General features: G+C 45.6%; 1 protein-coding gene across 1 annotated transcript in view; it reads left to right on the top strand.

Moving 5' to 3' along the window:
- Positions 1-5,956: 5,956 nt before the first annotated feature.
- The window catches only part of LOC310824055 (sprouty-related, EVH1 domain-containing protein 2-like), a gene marked incomplete at its 3' end in the record, with an annotated part of 60,029 nt that continues 43,333 nt past the window's right edge, over positions 5,957-22,652 (top strand). The window contains exon 1 of the mRNA XM_083696944.1: positions 5,957-6,310. Within this exon, the coding sequence (XP_083553070.1) occupies positions 6,285-6,310 (26 nt within the window). The 5' untranslated portion in view covers positions 5,957-6,284. The remainder of the gene's footprint in view (positions 6,311-22,652) is intronic.

The following is a 22,652-nucleotide window of genomic DNA, read 5'->3' as shown; positions in this document are numbered from 1 at the left end:
TCAGTGTCTGCTGAGCGTTCATTGGTTGTTTTAGTTACAGTATTACTACATTTTAAAAAGGGAGGATTTGCATGCGTACATAACATTGAGACTTGAACTCCCAATTACAAAATTTGGGTCCCATGAACTTTAATGTACATACTAAAACGTTCAAAGTTCATCCATAATTACAAATTTTGCTTAACTAAAGGTTAAAGGAAGTAAAATGATAAAGTTTGTACACAGTATTGGCTTGTGTCATTTGGTCACTAAAATTGATCTTTGTCATTATAAATTAGGGATATACAACCCTAGCACCCGAGACCGTTCTGAGGTAGTTTTCCAAGTTGGTATATAAAAAGCCAAGTTGCTCTGAAGCCCTCAATGCTTTCAGAAAGATACAAAATACCTTGCATTATTAGTTATGATGTCTTGCATGTTGCATGTAATTCAGCTATATGGCATTGGTTCGGTTTGGGGAAGCTCTACGAAAGTTCTCCGATTTCTTTTGCAACCGTACTTTCTCAGGATAGAGTCGCTGCGAGTCGATGGATGGATGGAGCCAAGCTCTGCGTGACGACGATCATAGTTCTCCAAATGAACGCAACCAAAAAAGACCCGATAAAATAAACTAAAATGTTGACTACTCAAAACAGAGTGAGATATGAGATCATCATACTGTAGCAGGGCCTGCAGAAGCCATCATACATATTTTTGGGGAATAAAAGAGCAACATCTAGACATAAGCTAAACAAACAAAAATACAAGAGAAGTCAACTCATAAACCATAACGGACAACGGTACGAGAAGCATCATTGTTATGGTGCCATTACGCGTATTAAAGGTTGTAGGGGGGGTTTAACGATAACCATAACATTTTCAGGCATTCCGCAAAAGGTGACAAACATTAATTGTTTCTGTTGGTTACTTGAGGAAAAAACTGTCGTCTGATGGGAATATGAATAGTAAAAGCTGAAGCCAAAATTAAACATACAATAAGATCACACGACACCGCAACTATGGTAACAGCTCCTCTATTACAGCACCTCAACAGGCAATACAAAGTAGGACCAATCTTCGCACCAGCTCAAATTCAATCTTTCTAGTAGATGCCAATTCAACGACTAACATGACTAATGTTCCATCAGTCTCATTCTTAGGGTCAATTTTTGCCAGAGAACAGACATCAGAAAACAAAGACAACTTCGACTTCTTACTATCCCAATTTGAGGGGTCAATAAGTTCAAGTTAATGAACATGCATAATACGCATTTTACAGGTGGATAGTCATTTCTTAAAGTATATCAACACTCTGGCTTTCAGTACATTCAGTGTTACCTATTGTTACCTTTGAATTAAGAAAATAAGTTATACTCTACTATATGGGGAGGTTAGCTCTTCAGGGGAAGATAGGAGAAAGGCAAAGAGAGGCATTACTGTGCCTATATATCTGACATTATACTTTTAGGAGATGTTTAGATGGTCAGCAGTAGGCTATAGGCCTACAATAGTGCAAACCCAGATTCACGTTTCATTTTGTTATTAACATTGTTTGCTTGAATGTCCTTCTGCAACACAGAGAAATATGGGTCATATGGAAAAGGCATCCATCTATACTATTCTTAGCCCATTTTGAATGGAGATTGACAACTGAACTGAGACATCCATGTAGGGACCAGTTGAAGAAGTCATACAAACCAACAAAGGGTAAAGCCGAGCAATGACGACGTTAAACAATCTCTAAAACACTCCCAACAACTCGATTAAGCATGATGAAAAAAGATCAACAGACAATCCAATTGAATCCAATTCAATTGTTGCATTCAAGCAACAGAGGCACGTGAAATGTGCCTACTGGTGAGCTGAATTGGTCTATGATATCCATGATGATATGCCATTTAGTTAAACAAAACAGACCCCTCATAACCATACTCTTTCGCAATTAAATGTGCCTTTTCCCTAAAAACTGTCAAGATCTGATCAGAGGGCACCCTTAAGCCTAGTTTTTATGCAAGTACTAGACTAGAAATGGTGCATGTATGATTTAAATGTGATTTCATTATTTACATCCTGGGCTTGCTATTGTTCAGGTCACTCTCAAATTAAACACTTATCCCTCATTGGAATGACAACACACACACCCATGAACATATCCATTCACTGGAAATAGATTAGCTTCAGATAAACTGTGTCCCCCAACGATGAAAAATGTACAGGTTGACAGATAATTCAACTACATCCTGATATGTAACTAGTTCTATCTGCATGGCCAGTGGCAACATTCCATGATGCATTTTTGCAGCTTGACTTCTCTATAAATGCTGTAGTTTCGGTGACCACAGAAACAAGTACTAGGCCTACACATATTCATCGAAGAACCAATTTGCTGGATACTTTCCACACACTAGAGATAGACAGACAGACTACAAACAACCAGTAAGATATAGCCTAGCCTACATATTGAATGTCCAACAAAAGTCAAAATAAATGTCAGTTTCACAATGATTTGCATATGCACTGTTACGCTTCACCATAGCTCAAAACTGAGATCATAACTAATGAACAGCAACATTTTATGGGGGGAGATTCAATGACAACCTATTGGCAGTTATTTCTGTAATAAAACATTAAAGGCATTATTCTCTGTAATATCACCCACTGCATGCTATTTGGCTAGTTAGTATCCCTCTCGACCATTGGGTGTAAAAATGAATTTCTGAATTAGTAGTGCACGTACATTACGTGTATCCGGGACCAGTTGGTTAACAAGCTATGCAATGAGTTGGTGTGGTCTCACCAGACAAACTAGCCTGGTATTAAACAAAGTAAGCTTCATGATGAACATCCACCTGCCCTCATCACCTCTCCTCTCTAAAACAGAACAATCTGAACGTCCAACCATCTGAAACACACTAGACTCAACTCAAGCAATAGCTCCAAAAGTCATTTTATTTTAGTGCAAAAATAACATTGTTATCAAATGTTGTACAGGTCTGGTAATCTAAGGTGCTGGCATAAATAGGTAACTTAAAACATGAATAAGCAGTATTAGAAACAAATTTAGGATGAACAAAGGATATGAGGTAAAATGATTTAGGAAACGGTGGAGTGAAAGATGAAGCGTTCAGCGTACTGAAACGAGAACATTCACATTTCATTGGACAAGCACATATTCTGCATTGATGAGGGTAGCCTATAGAAAAAGCTGAGTGACTGATTTGAGTTCCCACAATAATACCAGCAACTCAAGTTCTATCCTAAAAATCGACCTAAATAACAAATTGTGAGATAACGAACCAAATTAGTGATACTTTTCATGAACTCTATATGGGTCTATGGGAATATAGCGGTACATGTTGTACATTTAAAATGTCAAGCCAAGGGTTAAAATAAGAGACAATACCCATAGTCAAATTCAGATTTTTGGTGGTGAGCTGCTATGACTTTCATTACCCTTTTCTTTACTGACATGTTACTTGCGAACATACCTACATATGCAACATGTCTATATTCAAAGATATGCAATACGCTTCTTTAAGTCAGATTGTATTGTTATCCATCATTGGTTTCTAAACTTCCCATATCCATCTCAAATAAAAAAAAAAGGTGCTAAAAATGCTGTTCCATTGGCATGTAGAAAAAAAGGAAAAAGCCAAAAGCTTTGTACGACCAACAAATACTTTCCTAACAATTTGGGTCTTACAGCTCAATGCTAAAGATCCCAAGACTTTCAAGCCACTTTTTTCTTGAAAAAACATTTAGAACATGCTTCAGGATAGCTTACAAAAACTAGGATTACAGAATGCCGGTTCACTGTCCCACATGGCAAACGTTGAAAAACGTTGAACCTCAATACAAGACTCAAGCGATGCCTATCAGATAGATATATCACGTGTAATTATGAGGAAATGACCAGCAGTGTGATGTTACCCTAACACTTGAACAGGTAACAAGAGGTAGAACACACAGCCATTTCCACACAATTGCACCTCCATGGTGGAGAGAGATTGATCAGATGCCGCTGTCACAAGTCTTTGGGCCTTTGTGACCAGCTCTCAGGGTCACATATATATACATCTTTTTTTGTCAGGGAAACACATGCTCTTATCAGAGGCAAACTTTAGCAGGACCTCGGTCGGTCGGTCTTCAGACAGTTCAGGGCCCAGTGATTCCCCCCTAATCCAACCAATCCATTCTCACGGTTCTACATCCTACGGGGGTGACCACAGCCTCATAAAAATGTCAAGATGCTACAACTAATTTTACAAACAACAGAACACCTTAGCCTCACACCCATGTCTCATGGATCATTAAACACCCTTCCATTTCCCCCATCCTCCTTGTAGAAGCCATTTTAGACACAGTCATACAGCCACAACCACTACTACAGCTCTCACACAGGATCATATATATATATATATATATATATATATATATATATATACACCTTTTACCCTGGAAACACATGATCTTATCAACGTCACGTCCGTGCCACTGTGGCAGACCCCTCGTTTGAAACTAAACATTTTTTTAAAAATGAACCTTTTTTTTTTAAACCCCCTTTTATTAACCCTAACCCTTCATTATTGAACACAATACTAGCACTAGAGTAGCAGCCTAACCATTTTTTAATTGCCCATTTTAACCCCCTGTATTGAAGTTTTATTTTAAGCCTCATATGCAATTTTGACATAGATGCCTGTATGCCACATAAAGTCATCACCACCCCCCCCCCCCAACACCCCTTATCAGTGACAAACTTTAGCTGAACCCCCGATGGTTCTTCAGACAGTTCAGGGCCCCCTCCCCTCCCCTACCCTCCCCATCCCCTCCCCTCCCCCCTAACCCATACATCCCATTCTCACGGATCTACATCCTATGGGGGTGACCACAGCCTCATAAAAATGTCAAGTTCCGACAAACACCAGAACACCTTTAGCCTCTCCCCCCACGTCTCATTGGACCAGCATCAACAGCACACCACATCCGCCCCCAAAGGGGGCGGGACTTATAATTTTCAAGTATTATTTTCGATGATTAAATTTATGTGACGTCATCACTTTTTGACACAATGTGTATACTATATTCTCTCCCAGCTTTTGAGTCAATTGGCCAATTACTTTTGGTCCCTTGAAAAAGAGGGGGCTACATATAAGAGCTGTAATTCCTAAACCCTTCCTCCAATTTGGATGTGAATACCCTCAAATTAAAGCTGAGCGTCTGCACTTTAAGCCCATATTCATATATAACTGTAACTTGAATATGTTTTGGTAAACAGCTAAAATAACAAAAATTGTGTCAGAGTCCAAATATATATGGACCTAACTGTTTTCTGGTAAATTCAATAAGGTTAAAGAATCCAGTCACAATTTCCCCTTTCCCTCCCTCGTTCTTTTTTTGATCAGGTCTGAAACAATAATATAATAATCTATATTTTATAAACAAGATATCTTACAAACAAGATATTACAAACAGGGTAAACAGGCAGCTAGAGGTAGGCCAAATAAAACAAGACAAACACAACAATCGATCAGACTGACATGACAAAATTATAGTTTTGCTTTTATCTATAAAACCCGAGATGAATACACATCTCTTTCAGAGAGCAGAAATTATCTGTTGTTGACCAAAGTGTGACAATCGGCATACATGAAAAACTATCCCTTTTAAGTGATTCATAATTAATGGCATAGCTTTCTATCTGTTTACCCACAAAAACAAAAGTCAATAAGTCGAGAGGGTAGTTTTGCTCATCAGCAGGAACGGATGTATTCAATCATCAAATGTGACATGTCCGGACATTGGTTTATGGAATCCAGGGCCACTTTATTGTCCATTCGGCCTGTATCCGGACTCAACCAAAATGTGTTATGAAGCTGACGTCATCGCTTCCGCCCTGCTCACTTTCCCTCCCCCGGTGTCGGTGGTGGCGTTGGGCTGCCTGTCTACATGCACAATCCAACATGGAGTAGCGAGAGATGGGGCTCTGGTGGGGCCACCCCTCGGTAACACTAACGGGCCGTCGAAAATTTACACTGCGGGACTGAAGAGCGGAATATTAACTTGACGCTATTCATCGGACGATTATTAAACTTTGGGAGGGTCTACATTACCCCAAGCAACTGGTTGGCTCGACAAGCAAAGGAGAGAAGGGGCATTTAGTCGAAGACCGAGAGCAACAATCACACAAAGGCAAGGGAAGGATTGTAGCGGAATAGGAAAAACATGTTGTGGTGAAAAAATGACATGGGGTGGGGGGGGAGTATGCACCCGCAGTGGGATATTATTTTAGGTGAAGCGAGAAAATGATACAAGAAACACACCCAAACGAGTAAGTTGACTCCTCGTAAGATATTTATTTTTCTTTATTAAAAGGCAGGCCTGGTTAACAATAATTAGTTGTTGAAACAATGTAGCCTCAAAGCTAGTAAATTTCTGCACTGTTTTCGGAGTTCAGACTGATTTGCAAGGGGCTTATGCATTAGGCTACGGAGAGGAAAAGGGGTTTAGGGCCCCCGCCTTATTCTACGGATTCTGTATTGAGTATGGAGAGGAGGGGGAACGGGACATGAGCGTGGGTGGATCGGAAACATTTTGTAAATGGATTTGCAGCGAGTAAGGGCTTTTTACAATTGATCGAAGTTTGGAACAAATGCGCTAAGAATGTTATCATTGTATCGACGTAATATCCTCGATATAATCTCTAAAGGTTATTGTCGGTTATTCAACACCTTATCATCCGAATGCGTTTGCCTCAAACTGTAAGAGGGAAGTCGTCCATCTCTTTTGAATCGCTCTCATTTGCATACCGCGCTTCATTCATAAAAAACACCAATCGAGGACGACTGCTTGTCGTGCAAAGGTGACCTGACACTGGATCAACCTCAACCCGTTTGCTTATATGCCCACATGACAATGGTAGCCAAAAGACTAACTCATAGTACTTGCCTTGTTAAAATCGAAAGCTGTTGTTACGCAATTTCATGTCTAGCCTGTTTGAATGATAACCTCCGATGTTGTTTCTAAAGCTGTGTTTGTTTGCTTTGCCAATGTCGAGTTTGTTGGCTGCCTTTTAAAAGCCTCGTATTAGGCTAATCCAGTAGACTAGTCAAATAATGTGTGTGTGTGTGTGTGTATATACACTCACTTAACACTTTATTAGGAACACTATACTAATACTGGGGTGGGCCTCCCTTTGCTTTCAAAACAGCCTCAATTCTTCGTGGCATTGATCCCACAAGATGTTGGAATCATCCCTTTGAGATTCTGGTCCATGATGACATGATTGCATCACACAATTCCTGCAGATTTTTCAGGTGCACTTTCAAGCTGTGAATCTCCCGTTCAACCACATCCCAAAGGTGTTCTATTGGATTCAGATCCGGTGACTGGGAAGGCCACTGAAGAACACTGAACTCATTGTCATGTTTATGAAACCAGTTTGAGACCACTTATGCTTTGTGACATGGTGCATTATCATGCTGGAAGTAGCCACTAGAAGATGGGTAAATTGTGGCCATGAAGGGATGCACATGGTCAGCAACAATACTCAAATAGGCTGTGGCATTCAAGCGATGATTGATTGGTATTAACGGGCCCAAAGTGTGCCAAGAAAACATTCCCCACACCATTACACCACCTCCACCATGAGAAGGTGTACAGGTGTTCCTAATAAAGTGTTAAGTGTGTGTGTGTGTGTATATATATATACAGTGGGGGAAATAATTATTTGATCCCCTGCTGATTTTGTTAGTTTGCCCGATTACAAAGAAATGAGCGGTCTATAATTGTTATGGTACTTTTATTTTAACAAATAGACACAGAATATCAACAAAAAAGTCCAGAAAAACGGAAACGGAAAATGAAGTTATAAATTAATTTGCATTTCATAGAACGAAATAAGTATTTGATCCCCAAGCAAAACATGACTTAGTACTTGGTGGAGAAACCCTTTTTTGCAAGCACAGAAGTCAGACGTTTCTTGTAGTTGGTCACCAGGTTTGCACACATCTCAGGAGGGATTTTGGTCCACTCCTCTTTACAGATCCTCTCCAAATCCTGAAGGTTTCAAGGCTTTTGCTTGGCAACTCGAAGCTTCAGCTCCCTCCACAAATCTTCTATAGGATTAAGGTCTGGAGACTAGCTAGGCCACTCCATGACCTTAGTGTGCTTCTTCTTGAGCCACTCCTTTGTTGCCATGGCTGTATGTTTTGGGTCATTGTCATGCTGGAAGACCCATCCACGACCCATCCTCAGTGCTCTGGCTGAGGGAAGGAGGTTCTCGTCCAAGATCTTACGGTACATGGCCCGTCCATTGGCCCCTCAATGCAGTGAAGTCGTCCTGTACCCTTAGCAGAGAAACAACCCCAAAGCATAATGTTTCCACCTCCGTGTTTGACGGTGGGGATGGTGTTCTTGGGATTGTAGCATTCAGCATTTCTCTCCCTCCAAACACGACGAGTCGAATTTATGCCGAAGAGTTTAATTTTGGTCTCATCTGACCACATCACCTTCTCCCAAGCCTTCTCTAAATCATTTAGGTGTTCATTGGCAAACTTCAGATGGGCCTGTGCATGTGCCTTCTTGAGCAGGGGGACCTTGCGGGCACTGCAGGATTTCAATCCGTTACGTTGTAGTGTGTTACCAATGGTTTTCTTGGTGACTGTGGTCCCAGCTGCCTTGAGATCATTACCAAGCTCCTCCCGTGTAGTTCTGGGCTGATCCCTCACCCTTCTCATGATCATCCTTACCCCACGAGGCGAGATCTTGCATGGAGCTCCAGGCCGAGGGCGATTGATGGTTATTTTGTATTTCTTCCATTTTCTAATAATTGCACCAACAGTTGTCTCCTTCTCACCAAGCTTCTTGCTGATGGTCTTGTCGCCCATTCCAGCCTTGTGCAGGTCTACAACTCTTACCCTGATGTCCTTTGAATGTTCTTTGGTCTTGGTGGAGAGGTTGGAGTGGAAGAGATTGATTCTATTGACGGGTGTCTTTTATACCCATAACAAGCAGAGATTAGGAGTACTTTCTTAAAGTGACAGGACTAATCTGTGTGCCTCATGGGCATATAACCGGTCTGTATGAGCCAGAATTCTTGCTGGTTTGTAGGGGATCAAATACTTATTTCCTTCGATCAAATGCAAATGAATTTATAACTTTATATAATGTGTTTTTTCTGGACTTCTTTGTTGATATTCTGTCTCTATTTGTTAAAATAAAAGTACCATAAATATTATAGACCGCTCATTTCTTTGTAATCGGGCAAACTAACAAAATCAGCAGGCGATCAAATAATTATTTCCCCCACTGTATATACACTCACAGGCCACTTTATTAGGTACACCTGTTCAACTGCTCGGTAACGCAAATATCTAATCAGCCAATCACATGGCAGCAACTCAATGCATTTAGGCATGTAGACATGGTCAAGACGACCTGCTGAAGTTCAAACCGAGCATCAGAATGGGGAAGAAAGGTGATTTAAGTGGCTTATGAAATACTCAGACCAGACGGGCTGGTCTGAGTATTTCAGAAACTGCTGATCTACTGGGATTTTCATGCACAACCATCTCTAGGGTTTACAGAGAATGGTCAGAAAAAGAAAAAATATCCAGTGGGCGGCAGTTGTCTGGGCGAAAATGCCTTGTTGATGCCAGAGGTCAGAGGAGAATGGCCAGACTGGTTCGAGATGATAGAAAGGCAACAGTAACTCAAATAACCACTCGTTACAACCAAGGTATGCAGAAAACCATCTCTGAACGCACTACACGTCAAGCCTTGAAGCAGATGGGCTATAAAAGGGGGTCCCAACCCAGTACTAGCAAGGTGTACCTAATAAAGTGGCCGGTGAGTGCATATACAGTACCAGTCAAAAGTTTGGACACACCTTCTCATTCAATGATTTTTCTTCATTTTTATTATTTGCTACATTATAGATTAATATTGAAGACATCAAAACTATGAAGGAACACATGGAATTATGTAGTAAACAAAAAAGTGTTAAACAAACCAGAATATGTTTTATATTTTAGATTCTTCAAAGTAGCCACCTTTTGCTTTGATGACAGCTTTGCACACTCTTGGCATTCTCTCAATCAGCTTCATGAGGTAGTCACCTGGAATGGTTTTCCAACAGTCTTGAAGGAGTTCCCAGAGGTGCTGAGCACTTGTTGGTTGCTTCGCCTTCACTCTGCGGTCCAACTCATCCCAAACCGTCTCAATTGGGTTTAGGTCGGGTGATTTTGGAGGCCAGGTCATCTGACGCATCACTCTCCTTCTTGGTCAAATAGCCCTTACATAGCCTGGAGGTGTGTTAGGGGTCATTGTCCTGTTGAAAAACAAATGATGGTCCCACTAAGCGCAAACCAGATGGGATGGCATGTCGCTGCAGAATGCTGTGGTAGCCATGCTGGTTAACCCATTTGTGCCGGATGCTGCGCTACGCAGCATTGCATCTACCGCCGGTTGCTGCGTTACGCACATTTGAATTTGCCGCCAGTTGCAGCGCACCAATGACAGTGCATTATATGCTGCACTCATGAAAATTACGACAAATCAAAAATGGCGGTAAATTCAAATGTGCGCAACGCAGCAACCGGCGTTAGATGTCGCGCGGCAGTCGGCACAAATGGGTTAACCCATTTACTCCTAAAACGCCTGCTAAAAACGGCTCTCAAAACCTATGGTATTCTCCTGAGGGTTTTCCGAAAAAATACTAAGAATTGTCAACGTCTACCAAAACCTTAATATCTAAGCCTCTGTAGCACATAGAAACATGAAATAAATTACATTTTAAAAGGTAAGAATCACAGGTTGTATTAAAACATGCTCCCTCAAAATCAGGGGAAGAAAAAAAATATTTTATTTGATTTATTTATATAACAAATAACATTTTAAACATGCCAACACACAGACCAAGGCACCTTGGTATGAGAGAGAGGTGGGAAAGGAGTGGGGAGGGGTGGGGAAGGAGTGGGGAAAGTCCTGAGGTGGAACTGGGAACAGTCTCAGTTTCACTATATCCTGAATCGAAGGACGTGGTGCATGAAGCACTCGCGGTGCAGAGGAACGTCACACTGCCTGCACCCCATCAGAGTTGACCCAGGACGCACGTTGGTGCCGTGGTGCTTCAGAGAACACTCCCTACAGGTCTTCCTCTTATTGTTGATCTGGACCAGGTCATGCTCAGCAGAAGCTCCAGCTGGGGTGGTGGGGAGCACCTGGGGAGCACTTCTTGCAGTGACGGGGACGATCAGCTCCATGGTCAGATCCTCCAGCCAGTCCTTGTAGCCGCCCCTCCTATACTTCCACTCGGCTCCTCCTGCAGACCTGGCAGCCACAAAGGCATTGTAGCACGCCACCGTCATGAAGTAAAAGAACAGCCTCCTCCACCACTTTGTCGACCGATGTTGGATCTGGTAGTAGCCCACCATCTGGTCCAGAAGGTCTACCCCCTTCATATGTTGCTGATAGTCAGCAAGGCATGCTGGCACCCGAACCTCCATCTGGCGTTGACCATTGGCCTTCCTCCTCACTGACCCATAAGCTGTCGGGTCATGGTAGTTGGAGAGGACCATCACTGCCTTGGTGTCCTGCCAGATGCAGAAGGTCAAGTCATCCCGCTGCGCCACCTTGAACTCATGCCTGTTCAAGCCAGCCTGCTTTGTGAGGTCCTTGTCCTTGGGGAGGTCCTTCCTGTTGGCACGCACCGTTCCACAAGCTTGCACCCCCCTGGTCTTGAGGTCCACCATCAACTTCACACCAGTGTAAAAGTTGTCCATGTATACGGACAGGTTGGACCCGAAATAAGGTGTAGCCAGGTCTTTCTCCGTCTTACCCTGAATGGCCCCCGTGTACACCTGAAAATTGGTGACAGCCTGTATTGCTCTCCGCCATGACCCACACCTTTATTCCCCACTTCACCGGCTTCATGGGGAGGTACTGCCGGAAGCCCAGGCGTCCCTTGAACTTTACCATGGACTCATCCACGGTCACGAAGCCATTGACCTCATAAAGTGCCTGGAATCTAACCAGGAGGAGGTCCATGAACCCCCGGAGCTTCCAGAGCTTGTCCGATTTGTCCACGGCAGGGTCCATGTTATCTTGGAGATGGAGATATCTGAAAATGCATGTGATAAGATTAATGAGTTTAAGCCTAACATGTATTGCCATCATTGTATTTATTTATATGTATTAAGTATGAGAACGGAACTCGGAAGAGAGCGCAAGAAAACAAAACACAAATCATTACCTCCAGATCATGTCAAAGTGGTCCCTTGCCATGGCCTTGGGGACGTGGGTCTGTTACAACCATTTGGTCTGCCTCCAGTAATCCCTGCGTGCTGGCAGTTTCAAAATGCCGAAGGTGAAACACAGCCCGACAAATATCTTCATCTCCGTTTTGGAGACAGGGTTCCACTTGGAGTTGGTGGGGGTCTGACCGCGCGTCTCTTCAGCATACCGATTCGTTTTCGTCACCAACATGTCCCAAAGCTCATCGGTAAAAATTCCTGCGCTCTATCCAAAGGATCATCAGGTAGATAACCATCCTCTACCTCCTCCTCCCTCTCAAACTCCTCAATCTCTCCCAACTCTGTCACTGCCCTCGCTGTCAAAATTTTCCTCTGCCGTAGCCATTTCGCCGCTCTCGAAATAAAATCTACAATAAACGCACGTGTATGTCTGATTGATTGACGTGATTTTCGGCGAACCACACGACATTTGGGTGGTCACGTATTTTAAAAAAATCAACAAGACCCACCTCGTGTATTTGAACCAATGACAGTGCATTATATGCTGCACGCCTCATGAAAAATACGACGAATAAAAAATGCTGCGCCGCGCAGCATCCGGCAGGAGAGGCAATGTTGCGCTACGCAGCATCCGGCACAAATGGGTTAAGTGTGCCTTGAATTTTGAATAAATCACCAACAGTGTCACCAGCAAAGCACCATCACACCTCCTCCTCCATGCTTCACGGTGGGAACCACACATGTAGAAACCATCCGCTCACCTTTTCTGCATCTCACAAAGACACAGTGGGTGGAACCAAAAATCTCAAATTTGGACTCATCAGACAAAGTACAGATTTCCACTGGTCTAATGTCCATTCCTTGTGTTTCTTGGACCAAGCAATTCTCTTCTTGTTGTTCTTCCTCGGTCGTGGCTTCTTTGCAGCAATTCGACCATGAAGGCCTGATTCACGCAGTCTCCTCTGAACAGTTGATGTTGAGATGTGTCTGCTACTTGAACTCTGTGAAGCATTTATGTGGGCTCTAATCTGAGGTGCTGTTAATTTGCGGTTTCTGAGGCTGGTAACTCTAATGAACTTATCCTCTGCAGCAGAGGTAACTCTTGGTCTTCCTTTCCTGGGGCGGTCCTCATGAGAGCCAGTTTCATCATAGCGTTTGATGGTCTTCGCGACTGCACTTGAGGATACATTCAAAGTTCTTGAAATTTTCCGGATTGACTGACCTTCATGTCTTAAAGTAATGAGGGACTGTCGTTTCTCTTTACTTAGTTGAGTGGTTCCTGCCATAATATGGATTAGAACAGTAGTCGAATAGGGCTATTCACTGTATAGAACTGTGTACCAACTCTACCTCTGCACAACACAACTGATGGTCTCAAACACATTAAGAAGTCACAAATTAACTCTTGACAAGGCACACCTGTTAATTGAAAACCATTCCAGGTGACTACCTCATGAATCTGATTGAGAGAATGCCAGAAGTGTGCAAAGCTGTCATCAAAACAATAGGTGGCTACTTTGAAGAATCTAAAATATAAAACACATTCTGGTTTGTTTAACACTTTTTTGTTTACTACATAATTCCATATGTGTTCTTTCATAGTTTTGATGTCTTCAGTATTAATCTACAATGTAGAAAATAATAAAAATAAAGAAAAACCATTGAATGAGAAGGTGTGTCCAAACGTTTGACTGGTACTGTATATACAGCTCTGGAAAAAATTAAGAGACCACTGCAAAATTATCAGTTTCTCTGGTTTTCCTATTTATAGATATGTGTTTGAGTAAAATGAACATTTTTGTTTTATGCTATAAACTACTGACAACATTTCTCCCAAATTCCAAATAAAAATATTTTCATTTAGAGCATTTATTTGCAGAAAATGACAACTGGTCAAAATAACAAAAGAAAATGCAGTTTTTTCAGATCGAATAATGCAAAGAAAACAAGTTCATATTCATTTTTAAACAACACAATACTAATGTTTTAACTGAGGAACAGTTCAGAAATCAATATTTGGTGGAACAACCCTGATATACAATCACAGCTTTCATGCGTCTTGGCATGCTCTCCACCAGTCTTTCACATTGCTGTTGGGTGACTTTATGGCACTCCTGGCGCAAAAATTCAAGCAGCTCGACTTTGTTTGATGGCTTGTGACCATCCATCTTCCTCTTGATCACATTCCAGAGGTTTTCAATGGGGTTCAGGTCTGGAGATTGGGCTGGCCATGACAGGGTCTTGATCTGGTGGTCCTCCATCCACACCTTGATTGACCTGGCTGTGTGGCATGGAGCATTGTCCTGCTGGAAAAATCAATCCTCAGAGTTGGGGAACATTGTCAGAGCAGAAGGAAGCAAGTTTTCTTCCAGGACAACTTTGGACGTGGCTTGATTCATGCGTCCTTCACAAAGACAAATCTGCCCGATTCCAGCCTTGCTGAAGCACCCCCAAATCATCACCGATCCTCCACCAAATTTCACAGTAGGTGCGAGACACTGTGGCTTGTAGGCCTCTCCAGGTCTCCGTCTAACCATTAGACGACCAGGTGTTGGGCAAAGCTGAAAATTGGACTCATCAGAGAAGATGACCTTACTCCAGTCCTCTACGGTCTAATCCTTATCGTCTTTTGCAAACCTCAGCCTGGCTCTTCTTTGCTTCTTGTTGATGTAGGGCTTTTTTCTAGCTTTGCACGACTTCAGCCCTGCCCCTAGGAGGCTGTTTTGAACCGTCCTCGCCGTACACTTCACCCCAGCTGCCGTTTGCCATTCTTTTTCTAGGTCACTTGATGTCATCCTACGGTTGTTGAGTGACATTCGAATGAGTTGGCGGTCATCTCGGTGAGTGGAGAGTCATTTTTCGCCCACTGTCGGTCTGTAGCTGTGTTGTCCCTAATGTCTGCTGCTTGACCTTGTTCTTATGAACCGCTGTCTTTGAAATTTTAAAGATGGAAGCAACCTGATGCTCACTGTATCCCTCTGCCAGTAAAGCCAGAATTGAACCCTTCTTTTCCTCACTCAAAACTTTTCTTTTCAACTCTTGGCATGGTCAATAGTTATTTTTTGGTGGTGGTGGTATAATGGTGTGGGGGATAATTTCTTGGCACACTTTGGGCCCCTTAGTACCAATTGAGCATTGTTTAAACGCCACAGCCTACCTGAGTATTGTTGCTGACCATGTCCATCCCTTTATAACCACAGTGTACCCATCTTCTGATGGCTACTTCCAGCAGGATAACGCGCCATGTCACAAAGTTCACATCAACTCAAACTGGTTTCTTGAACATGACAATGAGTTCACTGTACTCCAATGGCCTCCACAGTCACCAGATCTCAATCCAATAGAGTACCTTTGGGATATGGTGGAACGGGAGATTTGCATCATGGATGTGCAGCCGACAAATCTGCAGCAACTGTGTGATGCTATCATGTCAATATGGACCAAAATCTCTGAGGAATGTTTCCAGGACCTTGTTGAATCTATGCCACAAAGAATTAAGGCAGTTCTGAAGGCAAAAGGGGATCCAACCCGGTACGAGCAAGGTGTACCTAATAAAGTGGCAATGTTTACATAGTGGCACAACCAAGTTCACAGCGTGGTGCAGCGCCACTCGTACATTCTTTGGGGAGAACCCTGCATTCCCTGATCACTGATTAAACGTAGTCAACGTAAGTCATTTAGAACCATTAGAAAACTTGAATGTTACTTAAACACGCCATATTAGAATTATTACACTGAATTAAAGTTCTGGCATATCATTAGCACTTCATGGTGTACCAATAGGCTCAGATCTGGGGTCACGTTTCCCTCCCGCACTCTAAACTGACAACAACAGGGGATGACTGATTCTAAAGGCTGATGTTGTAAGCCAGTTGAAATGCATACAGGGTTCTCCCCAACGAATGTAAGAGTGGCGCTGCGCCACAATGTGAACTTGGCGGCAACACGATGTAAACATTTCAAGGCAAATTAAAGTATATATTTAGTAATGATAGAGTAACTAACTTTGACCGCCAACGACATCGTTGTTAAAAACTAAAGCAAAAGTGAAAGCGTTATGATGTTCCTAAGTGAATTCAGCGTTTTAGCTGATTTTTTTTACGTGGGTTTTGATAACGCAATCCAGTGCCACGCTGTTCAAAAATCTTGGGGAGAACCCTGGAATGAGATCCTTAAAATAAATATTTAATTTACCAACGCTGTTTTCGCCCTGAAAAGCGCTTTCTAAAATGGAGTGTTGGGTGCTCTGTTTGTTTACAGTCGGCCAGGGGTGTTCGAGGAGAGTGGACTCACCGTTTTTTTTGTCTGTCTCCGCTGGTTGCCTTTTCAAATCATGCGTATATGTAGAAACACAACAGCTAATGTCCGACACCGCAAGTCCATTTCGGGGGTTATATTATTATTGGGCATGATGTTGTTTAAAACTTAAAACAGAATCTTCGCCTCTGTGGCCAGAGGTGGCAGATTTCCAACGGACCTTTAACAGGAACACAGATTATAAGCCTGTCTGCTGTGTTTTACCAAATTATCATGAGACAAACCAAACGGAACAACCTTTAATCTTAGATAGTGTAATTCACTCTTGTTCATGAACAACACTATTCATTACTCATGCCTTTGGCTTTTTGAAAATAACAGAATTTGAGGAGTTACTTTCTTGAAAGGAGTTAATTTTTGGAGATCACTGGCCAGGTTTATGGCGTGTTTAGCTGCTCACAGGCTGAAAGTGTGTGTGGGTGCATGTGTGTACGGAAGCTGTTCCATATTGGGATCGTATTTAAGGACAAGAATAGCAATGTATTCTTTGAGTTTTTCGGGTGAGGCCTTTGTGAACCGGTCTCCTGTATTGTCCTTGACACACACAGCATCAGACTTATGGTTAAACTTCCATTCGTTTACAGTTGGTTTATTTTATATTTGTCTTTGAAACGATTAAATTGGTTAATTTGTTGATACTCTATTCTCATTCTTCCTATGTGGATTAATGTGATGATGTCGTGCTGTTTTAACAGAACCCTCATCTAGCGCACATCAGTGTGACTAGGTTATCACAGAGTTCACCATTAATGTCTAATGTTCACATAGTTAACAACACGTAGACTTGAGTCATCGACTTCAGGTATTGGACCAAGCGTAAACACCTCACAATTCATTGTAACTTAAAGCGTGGTTATAGCATTTTGGGTATTCTTAATGGACTCTGGGATCCCATATGATCGAGTGTCTGTCACACAGGGATGAGCAAATCATTATTAATCAAAAATATTTTTTGAGTCAGATATAACGTGATGTTAACTTGTGTTAGTTGGTCATGTGACGACTAGTGTGTAAAGTCCGCTTTATCATGTCCATAACCGTGTGAAGTTTACTGGGGAAGAGTGGGGGGACATGCAGCGTTCGGCCTGTAGAGGGAGCTACAGGACCGTGGCCAGGGTTACGGAAGCGAGGCTTCGTTGCGCACCTGTTGCGAATGAAGCCTCGTTAACGGAAAGGTTTAAGATGTGTGTTCCTCTGCTTTCGGGAGGGAAGGCTGGAAAGCCAGGACTGGAAAGTCAACATAAGAACTACAATTATTATCTTAAATAAATGGGACCATTCCCTCACCACCACACTGCGTCCGCCTCTCTGTACAAGGGACTCGTTACAGTGGCACCCAACGTGGGGCAGAGGCATGGAGACGCTAACTACGACCATCGCGAGGATGACGATGATCCTGGAGCAGCAGGCCCTCCTGCAGTAGAACCAGCACGCCGCAGTGGGGGAGATGACGACGGCGAGGGCTGAGGACCGTGCCCTCCTCTGGGATCTCGTCGGGGGCATCAAGGCGGGGCCGGCGCCCGGGTCGGCACAAGGTCCCCCCAAGGTCCACCTCCAGAAAATGGGGGACCTGGACGACCCGGAGGCGTTCCTGGCGGTGTTTGAGGGGACGGCGAGGATCTCGGGGTGGCCGGACGGCGAGTGGGCATACCATCTGCTGCCCCTCCTGTCAGGTGAGGCGCAGCTCGCTGCCCACAGCCTACCAGCGGCCGCCCAACGGGACTATCCCTCCCTGGCCCGGGCAATTCGAGACCGCCTGGGCCTCACACCGGAGGAACACCTTCGTTCCGGGCCCTGACAATGGAGGAGGGGAGGCGGCCTTTTGCCTACGCCCAGCGCGTGGCTGGACCCGAGGAACAGCTCGGCGGAGGAGGTCGGGGACCGGGTAGTGTTGGAACAGTTCCTCACGGGGCTCCCGGCCCGAACCGCCGCCTGGGTCCAGTACCACCGGCCCCAGGATCTCGCGGCCGCCGTGGGCTTTGGCGGAGGACCATCTCTCCCTCCCACCGCGGGAGCCACGACGACCAACCCCGCGCCAGGGGGTGGGGGGCCGGCGCCCGGGAGGAGCCGAGGGACCGGAAGGAGAGAGGCCGGCACCCGCTCCGAGGACGAGATGGCAGGGGCGCGCATATCGTGAGCCAGCCCTGGCCCCGCAGGAAGCACCCCGAGCGACAGGGGGTGTGTGTTGGCGATGCGGACGGCCGGGCCATGTTCAGGCCGAGTGCCCAGTGATGGAGGTGGGACAGGTCGTCCGCATCGGCGACATACCGGGCCCTCCCCCCGGACCAGGAGCGGCGTATTATGTTCCGGTAAGGATACAGCATGATACGCACCAGGCGTTCTTGGATTCGGGCTGCATGCAGTCCATGATCCAGGAGCGCCTGGTTCGACCGGGGGCATTGTTAAAGGCATCGAGGGTGTTGGTGAAGTGTGTGCATGGGGACATCCACGAATACCTTGTGGTCGCTATCGAAATTCATTATGAGGGAAAAAAACATAGTGTACAGGCGGCGGTTAGCCCGTGCCTCACGCATCCCCTGATTCTGGGTGTAGATTGGGAGGGGTTTCCTCAAGCGGTAAAGCGGGCTACCGGGGTGCGTGCACGACAGAGAGGGAGGTGTGAGGCGTGTAATGTGCTCTGCGCTGAGGCGGCGCCTCGCGACACTGCCGAGGAGCCGGAGGGGTCTCAACCCGAGATTTCCCCGCCGAACTATCTGCTGCTAGGTGACTTCCCCCTCGAGCAGTCTCGTGACGAGACCCTACGATCGGCCTATGACCAAGTGATGGCAATTGATGGTACTTTGGTACGGCCAGACACAGTGCGCGCCCACCCCTATTTTGCGATTATCAGCGACAGGTTATACAGAGTAAGTCGTGACTCAAATAGTCAGGAGGAAGTAACCCAGTTGTTGGTTCCCCGTAGCCGCCGGGAAATGGTCTTCCAGGCGGCTCATTTCAACCCCATGGCGGGCCATTTAGGTTATTTCACGCGAGCATTTGCAGCAAGCCCAGGAGCGGCAAAAGCGCCAATACGACAGGGGAACTAACCTGCGAGAATTTACACCGGGAGACAAGGTGCTCGTACTGTTACCCACTACTCGCGAAGTGGCAAGGGCCGTTTGTGGTCACACGTCGCATGGGGGACGTGCATTATGAGGTAGTACACTCGGACCGGGGGGATAGCTTGCAGGTGTATCACGTAAATCTCCTAAAAAAATGGAACGACGTGGTCACTGTTGCTCTGGCTACAATAATTCCAGAGAGAGATGAGTTCGGACCGGAAGTCCCAAAATCAAAATTTAGCACTCCGGTCGGTATTGATAACCATCTCTCTGCTAGCCAGGCCATGGACGTTGCAGATTTGCAAGCTAAGTTCGCCGACGTGTTCTCTCCCCTGCCCGGTCGGACTACGCTTATCGACCACCATATAGAAACGCAGCCGGGTTTAACAGTGCGCACGCGTCCCTATAGGTTACCGGTACACAAACGAGACATTGTGTGCAGGGAATTGGAAGCCATGCTGGAGCTGGGTGTGGTCGAGGAGTCCCGCAGTAACTGGTGTAGCCCCATCGTGCTTGTCAACAAGCCGGATGGGGCTATACGGTTCTGTGTTGATTATAGAAGGGTTAATGCGGTCTCCAAATTCGATGCCTACCCGATGCCCCGGGTTGACGAGCTTTTGGACCGGCTTGGCATGGCCAAATATTTCACGACATTGGATTGTACGAAGGGGTACTGGCAGATTCCACTCTGACTGCATTCTCCACTCCGCTCGGGCTATACCAGTTCACGGTGCTCCCTTTCGGGTTGTTCGGAGCCCCAGCCACTTTTCAGCGCCTCATGGACCGCATTCTGCGGCCACACTCTGCCTATGCTGCTGCCTACCTGGATGACATTGTCATTCACAGTGACACCTGGGCGCAGCATGTGCAGAGTGTGGCTGCTGTTCTGCGGTCCCTGAGGCAGGCGGGGCTGACGGCCAACCCGAAGAAGTGCGTGATCGGGCGGAGGGAGATCCGGTATCTGGGGTACCACTTGGGTCGCGGGGAGGTGCGGCCGCAGATTGAAAAGACTGCGGCCATCGCCGCTTCTCTGCGGCCCGAGATGAAGAAGGAGGTGAGGGCCTTCCTGTGGCTGGCTGGCTATTACCGGCAGTTCGTGCCGAGATTTTCAGAGCTGGCCAGTACCTTGACGGACCTCACCCGGAAGGGTGCCCCGGATCCGGTCCAATGGTCGGGCCAGTGCCAGGGGTCGTTCGAGGCCCTTAAGGGTGCTCTTTGTGGAGAAACGGTCCTGTATGCGCCTGATTTTAACCTCCCTTTCTCCCTACAGACGGACGCGTCGGATAGAGGCCTGGGAGCAGTGCTGACCCAGCAGGTGGAGGGGGCTGACCGGCCGGTGCTGTACCTGAGCCGCAAACTGTCGGAGAGGGAGGGCCGGTACAGCACGGTGGAGAAGGAGTGCCTGGCCATCAAGTGGGCGGTCGGCGCCCTCCGCTACTACCTGCTGGGTCGCGCTTTCACCCTCTACTCCGACCATGCTCCCCTCCAGTGGCTCCACCGCATGAAGGATGTGAACGCGAGGATGACCCGGTGGTATCTCGCGTTGCAGCCCTTCAACTTTTCGGTCGTGCACAGACCGGGGGCGCAGATGGTCGTGGCAGACTTCCTCTCCCGTGCAGGGGGGGGGGGGGGGAGTAAGTTGTCGGCCGTCGTGTCCCCGGCCTGGGTCAGGCGGTGGGGGTATGTGGGGGGACATGCAGCGTTCGGCCTGTCGAGGGAGCTACAGGACCGTGGCCAGGGTTACGGAAGCGAGGCTTTGTTGCGCACCTGTTGCGAATGAAGCCTCGTTAACGGAAAGGTTTAAGATGTGTGTGCCTCTGCTTTCGGGAGGGAAGGCTGGAAAGCCAGGACTGGAAAGTCAACATAAGAATTACAATTATTATCTTAAATAAACGGGACCATTCCCTCACCACCACACTGCGTCCGCCTCTCTGTAAAAGGGACTCATTACAGGAATAAATGTACAATGCATTCTGAAAGAATTCAGACCCCTTCACTTTTTCCGCATTATGTTATGTTACAGCCTTATTCTAAAATGGGTTAAATTCATTTTTTCCCTCATCAATCTACACACAATACCCAATAATGACAAAGCGAAAACAGGTTTTTAGAAATTGTTGCTAATTTATTAAAAATAAAAATAAAAAAATATCACATTTACATAAGTATTCAGACCCTTTACTCAGTACTTTGTTGAAGCACCTTTGGCAACAATTACAGCCTCAAGTCTTCTTGGGTATGACGCTACAAGCTTGGCACACCTGTATTTGGGGAGTTTCTCCCATTCTTCTTCGCAGATCCTCTCAAGCTCTGTCAGGCTGGATGGGGAGCGTCGGTGCACAGCTATTTTCAGGTCTCTCCAGAGATGTTCCATTGGGTTCAAGTCCGGGCTCTTGCTGGGCCATTCAAGGACATTCAGAGACTTGTCCCGAAGCCACTCCTGCGTTGTCTTGGCTGTGTGCTTAGGGTCGTTGTCCAGTTGGAAGGTGAACCTTCACCCCAGCCTGAGAACCTGCTCCAGAGCGCTCAGGACTTCATCAAGGATCTCTCTGTACTTTGCTCCATTCATCTTTCCCTCGATCCTGACTAGTCTCCCAGTCCCTGCCGCTGAAAAACATCCCCACAGCATGATGCTGCCACCACCATGCTTCACCGTAGGGATGGTATTGGCCAGGTGATGAGCGGTGCCTGGTTTCCTCCAGACGTGACGCTTGGCATTCAGGCCAAAGAGTTCAATCTTGGTTTCATCAGACCAGAGACTCTTGTTTCTCATGGTCTGAGAGTCCTTTAGGTGCCTTTTGGCAAACTCCAAGCGGGCTGTCGTGCTTTTTTATAGAGGAGTGGCTTCTGTCTGGCCACTCTACTCTGGCCACTCTACCATAAATTCTGTACACCCACGACTGTGTGGCTAAGTCCAGCGACAACTCCATCATCAAGTTTGCGGACGACACAGTTGTGGTGGGGCTGATCTCAGAAAACAATGAGGAAGCCTATCTGGACGAGGTGGTGGATCTGTCACTCTGGTGTCAGGAGAATAGCC

This window comes from Argentina silus (assembly GCF_951799395.1).
Source record: "Argentina silus genome assembly, chromosome: Y".
Taxonomy (NCBI): domain Eukaryota; kingdom Metazoa; phylum Chordata; class Actinopteri; order Argentiniformes; family Argentinidae; genus Argentina; species Argentina silus.
Note: the sequence above shows the minus strand (reverse complement) of the source record. Positions and strands in the feature narration are given on the sequence as shown.